The sequence below is a fragment of the Pocillopora verrucosa genome, chromosome 3, assembly GCF_036669915.1.
Source record: "Pocillopora verrucosa isolate sample1 chromosome 3, ASM3666991v2, whole genome shotgun sequence".
Taxonomy (NCBI): domain Eukaryota; kingdom Metazoa; phylum Cnidaria; class Anthozoa; order Scleractinia; family Pocilloporidae; genus Pocillopora; species Pocillopora verrucosa.
Window position 1 is genome coordinate 21363557 of NC_089314.1, and position 6000 is coordinate 21369556.

The window sequence follows — 6000 nt, forward strand, 5'->3', positions numbered from 1 at the left end:
CGGTAAAGTTGATTGATTATCATTTCCTTGATGCTTTATTGTAAGCCTTCCTCTCTTGTGACTGGTTTGTTCATATCCTATTGAGTCATGCTAAGTAATCACCGCTTAGTTGGGTACATTCGACTCTAAATGCTGTCGTTGGTTCAGTTCATTGGAACAAATCTCAGGGTTGGTGTGACTGTTATTTTTCCCATTCCTAAAGGCAATGAGGAAAATAAAAAAGCACATAAGAAACTCTAAAAGTCTTAAAGATGACTGCACCGCAAACCAAGGCCAGCTTTTGACATAACCAATATCGGAAAAAACACCGTATTCCCCAATAGCATTGTACAGTGACAGCGAAAACTTGAATATTCCTATACAAGATGCCCAACACATCAGAATAAATAATCTCTTAAGTCGTCTGAAGTCTCTGTCTAACGCTCGGTTGAAGAAAGTTCTACCCAGAGATGATTTTAAATTGCGCCACATTCTGATTCCGGCAACTGAATACCCAACTGACACCGCTAGTCCCCAGACCGCAAATGTAACATGACATGTAAAGATCATCACCTTCGCTTCATGATGAAACCAAACCACTAAGTCAGACATCAGTAAGTAAACGACGTTAACCAGAGTTATTGAAAGCAGGCACGGTAAGTTTTTAAAGCGGGCGGGACCCAGTGAGGTCATAGTAGTTTCCAAAAAGATCAGAAGCATGATGCTAAAACTTGATGTGATACAAGCTGTGGATATTCCCCAAGAAATAATGCAGAAGAGGAGCTGCAAGTCTGTTGTGTCGCTACTGGAGGCATAAGGATCCCAAAAGAGGATCAAAGATCGAAGAAATCCCGCAACAATCAAAATGAAGTTCATTACAGTGCGATGGGCTCTGTGTTGTGTTAAGACAGTTTTACGAGAAGCGATACAGCACATAATCGCGTACAGCGCTACAAGAACAAAAAGTCCTCCGAAACCATGGACATGAGCTTTCCACAGCCAATTCCATTCCTTGATGGCTTTTAGCCAGTTTGGGGAAGGTTCAGCCCACTTATGAAGTAAGTTGTCGCCAGTCGACTCATTTGATGAAGAAAAGTGATGAGGTTTTTCGTCTTTGTTGGAGTTCGATGTCATGTTTTTTCGTTTGCTGTAGGTGGGACACTGACAAAGTTTGCAAAGTTCCAAAGTCTCATCTGTGGTACCACGGTTCAGCCGTCTTATTTTACACTTGACCTTGCCCGCCACTTCAGTATGTGCGAGCTTAAATGGTGAGCCGTAAGCAAATAGTCCTAGATAAAACTGTATTGATCTTTGAGATCTGTCTGGCTTAAAACATATAAAGATGATTTACATGTTTAATCAAATATCCGGGAAGAGTAGAGCAGAATTAAGCTTTTTAATCCGTTTGGGAAGGCTTCATCCGGCTGAGTGATAAATGAAGGTGATTGTTTTCAATTCTGGTTAAATTATAAAATTCAGTGATCTGACGTTTGCGTGGGTAGCAAAAGGATGTTTTTTCCTACTTTTAATATAAGTGTAAAAAGGAAGTTGATTTGAATTTAAATTAAAAGATTTTTCACATTATTTGTCGATTTTGACAGCTTTTAATGCGAATGTGGTTCTGAAAATGCAACTGTTAACCAGATTTGGTGTAATAATAAAAATAAGCAGCTCGAAAAGAACTTACAAAGTGGCTCGGAGAATCCCTGTTGTCTTTTAGTGATTCATACTATTTGTTGAAAGAACCACCGAGTTGCTCTTAAAGTCTAAAAAAAATTCTGCTGAAAGAAAGAAAAGGTGATACGACGATTTCATATTTGTTCATTTTAAAGCCCAGCTACTAATTAAAAAGCAACATGTTGGCCACAAATCTGTGAAAATTTTATCACACGGATAAGTATAATTAAAATGTAAAAGTTTCAATTTCGCTGAGTTGAAGAGATAATTTTGATGATCACTTAGCTTACATTTGATGTCAAGGGGGTGTATTCACATTGATAGCAACTGAAATTTGACATATGTTCATACACGAATATGTCAGTAGTCTTTGTAACTTGAATTGAGTCATGAAAGAGTTCATTGGGTGTATCTGATTCAAACGCACAATCCAGTTTATCGCAACAAATGAATAATAAACAATTATTCACCTAAGTTCTGGGCTCGGTAAATATACACCACTTTCACTGACACTAAGTTGAATAATTGTTTTAGTATATACCAAACATACCAAAAAAATTAGTTTATTCCTTTCAACATATCGAAAATGGTCGGAAATTAAACTCCCACGCGCGAATTTGTCTCCCCGGCTGCTCGGAGGTGGATAGTACTTGAAACTCACTACCGAACCAGCCAATCAGCCCGCAAGATAAGCAGTAATCACTTGTGTGGTATATGCTAACTCCTAATAGCCTTTATACAAGCCTTATATTGTAATTATGATCGCAAGCAGGCCAGGCAAAATAAATATCATCAAAAAAGTTGCTCCTACACCTACGTGTAATGAGTCCTGCAACGCTTTTGGTTAATAACACTCTGGGATGCTTTTTTTACTGAGTTACATAAATGAAAATGAAAATATGGAGTTGCAATGGGTTTTTTTACGATTAATCTAGCACATCCAAGCTCTACAGGGCAGTTATGTATTGTGACTTCAAGCCCGTAAGGGAAAACTTTATCCAGCTGAGTTATTTAAACAAGAATTATCATTTTCGTTGAGTCTTGGATAAAAAGAAGAGTCTGCGTTGGCGGTAAGATGAATCAATAAACCTAACCTTTAAAGATGCAAATCCATGTAAAGTTTAGGATGATTGATTTGAAATTTGACATCTTAACATTATAACATGCAGTGCAATAGATAAGCATGCACCTCGCGCAGCACGAAATTATGCGCTCTGTGGGGTAAGTTTCTGTTAGGCACGCAAGTAGGCTGGACTTTATAACTGAACAAATTCACCTGTTAACTTTTGATGTCACTTCTTCTCTCAATGCAAATCGACTGGAGCTCCGCGGTTGGAAAAAAAAATGGATTTACCACCTGACATACTTAAAAGACAAGAAAAAACAATTTTTATCATTGCACCACCTAAAATCGACATTTAGTTGGCTTTCCCAAAGATTCGACATAAAAGGTCATAGGCGCTTCTGTTATTAATTAATAAGTTAAGAACATGAAGCACAATCATAGTATACAAGTCGTTGAATCTCACTGTTCATGGATCATGCCTTATAGGTATCAACGTTTGCAATTGAGTGGGTACATTTGCACACGCTCATACATTGTGCTGACGCAGCGCTATTTTTCAAAACGACAAGCCCCCGCTAAGATTTGGGCTTAAAACCTAATCACTTCTTGTGACCTCAAGTGTCCGGTTGACCGTCAACTATGCGTACTAAGTGTTTGAACACGCTTACTAAGTATATACAACAGTTTCTTTCAGGTAACCCTTTCTTTTCGACTAGCTGCTTCTTTCCAAAGCGATGGTAACAAGAATTGATTAATAGGAGGGCCTGTTCAGTTCTTCCAATTGAACACCTCGAGTATTTTTGTCGTTATTTCTCGTCATTACATTATGAAAAGATAAGTTGATAATAGACAAACCCATCAGAAATTCAAACATCCTCAGTGATGTCTGAACGGCAAACCAAGGCCAGCTTTTAACGTAAACGATATCTGCAAAAACGCCATACTCCCCGATAGCAGTGTATAGCGACAGCGAGAACTTTATCATTCCACAAAAAGATGCCCAACACATTAGAAAAAATAATTGATTTAGGCGTTTGGAATCCAGCGCTGAATTGCAGCAGCAAGCATTCTCACCCAACGATGATTTTAAATTGCGCCACATTCTGATTCCGGCAACTGAATACCCAACTGACACCGCTAGTCCCCAGGCCGCAAATGTAACATGACAAGTAAAGATCATCACTTTCGCTTCAGGATGGAACCAAACCACTAAGTCAGACACCAGTAAGTAAAAGATGTTTACCAGAGTTATTGAAAGCAGGCACGGTAAGTTTTTAAGGCGGGCGGGACCCAGTGAGGTCATAGTAGTTTCCAAAAAGATCAGAAGCATGATGCTAAAACTTGATGTGATACAAGCTGTGGATATTCCCCAAGAAATAATGCAGAAGAGGAGCTGCAAGTCTGTTGTGTCGCTACTGGAGGCATAAGGATCCCAAAAGAGGATCAAAGATCGAAGAAATCCCGCAACAAGCAAAGCGAGGTTCATCACTACGCGATGAACTCTTTGTCGGGTAAAAATCGTTTTGTGTGAGGCTATGAGGCAAACTGCCGAGTAAAATGCGACTGCTACAAAAAGCATTGCAAAGCCATAAACGTGAAGCTCCCAAAGCCATTTTAGTTTCTTGAGAGCTTTGATCCAGTTCGGTGAAGGTTCAACCCAAGGTCGCTGGAAAGGATCACTCGGTGAAAAATTCGAATAAATGTGAATGGTATTATTCTTTGTGAGAGAATTGATCCTATCAGAATGAATGGTAGAGTTCATTTCTCTGTCCTTGATTTAGATTGAAGATTGTAATGTTTAACTAGGAAGATTTCAAAGTGTTTTTTGTAGAACTCATCACATAAACATGGCAATATCACCACGCGAAACCCATCAAAAATGCAAATAGCGTGGGTAGATACTTCTGTTTATTTGAACATTTCATAAAGATGGGTATTCATTGTGGGGAATTCGTGAAGAAAAGTGCAACAATTAATTTATTTATTGGATCACGACACAGCTCTGTGTGCAGGTTTTTTCTTGTTGTTTTGAAAAATGCGAGGACTTTGAAAGCCACAACTTTGGGAGGATTTTCCTTAAAATTTGCACAATGATCACGGCAATATTCAGCTGAAAATAAGTAAAAATTACGATGCATGCATTCTGTTGATGGCAGACCACCATCACCAAGAGCGTTTTGAAAAAAAAACTGAGGACTCCATAATGTCTCTATCATTTACATCCCACCAAATGAAGAAAAGCTTTCACTATCGATTCTTGCTCATGTCAAATCTGAAGGAGGTGCACTCTGTGAACCACTTGTCCTGGTTACTATTTTTGGGAGAACATGTGGGTGGTTAGCTTCCTGAGCAACCATATCAACTTGAATTCGTGAAGGATTTAATGGATTTAAGGTGAGATTTTGGGTGGCTTGATTGAATTCTCTATGATGATGACGATATCGAACTGGTAAATATGGTGAACAAACCACATCAAAATTACTGAGGTTCGTTGTAACTCAGACTTTTAATGGAAGTCCGATTGCATAAATTTTTTGTCGTCCAAACAAAAATGTCAGATAAGAAAGGAAGTTGAAGGTAATGCCTATTTAGAAGCGAAAATCTCCCAATAAGTCAGCACCTGTCGCGCGATCTACTGTGTCAAATTCGTAACTTAATTCCACTTCATAGACCTATCGAATATGAAAATCCGTAGAGCATTTCAAAATATCGAAATCTTCTTGGTCTGTCAAAAGATATCCCATTGAAGCTTAAGGAGCTCAAGATAGGATGCTGTTCCCCTGGAAAGCTTGAATTGAAACCTCCAAACTTCGTAAAAAGCCGCATGAGGTAAAGAGGCCTTAGGAGCGTCACGAAATATGAGCACATGATTTATTTGACCTTCCGATAAATTAAAGAATTCCGCCCTCATTCGAATCATAGGGTAAAAATTCGGTATTGTGTTTTTTAGTATTACTTTTTACTGTCTTCAAGTAACTTGACCCCTTGTAAATACAATTTTGAGACCATGAGAGGCCCATTGAATTTGTTAAAATTCGAAATCGAATGTCGAAGGAGCTGGTGTTAGGCGTGTTTGTTTTCGGTTTTTTTCCTTTAGCACATTTTTTTGTATGTAGTAACACACCGAAACTCTTTAAATGATAGCGTCAAGAGAATAAATGCTGATTTACGATGAGATGCAATAATTGTTTTTGGGCTCTGCACCAGTTCAAGGTAGAAAGCTGTTAAAAAATCACTGGTACATCACAACATTAAGATTTTGATATGCCTTTGGTTTG

The 6000-nt window shown here is 38.5% G+C and overlaps 2 protein-coding genes across 2 annotated transcripts; both read right to left on the bottom strand.

Annotated features, from left to right (window-relative positions):
* Positions 1-105: 105 nt before the first annotated feature.
* LOC131797675 (proline-rich transmembrane protein 4-like) lies at positions 106-1185 on the bottom strand. The gene has a single exon (XM_059115340.2). It carries the CDS (start codon positions 1111-1113, stop codon positions 106-108), a length of 1008 nt encoding a protein of 335 aa, XP_058971323.2. The 5' UTR covers positions 1114-1185.
* Positions 1186-3473: 2288 nt separating this feature from the next.
* Positions 3474-4484, bottom strand: LOC131797676 (proline-rich transmembrane protein 3-like). Its single transcript, XM_059115341.2, has one exon. It carries the CDS (start codon positions 4482-4484, stop codon positions 3474-3476), a length of 1011 nt encoding a protein of 336 aa, XP_058971324.2.
* Between the last annotated feature and the right edge of the window lie 1516 nt (positions 4485-6000).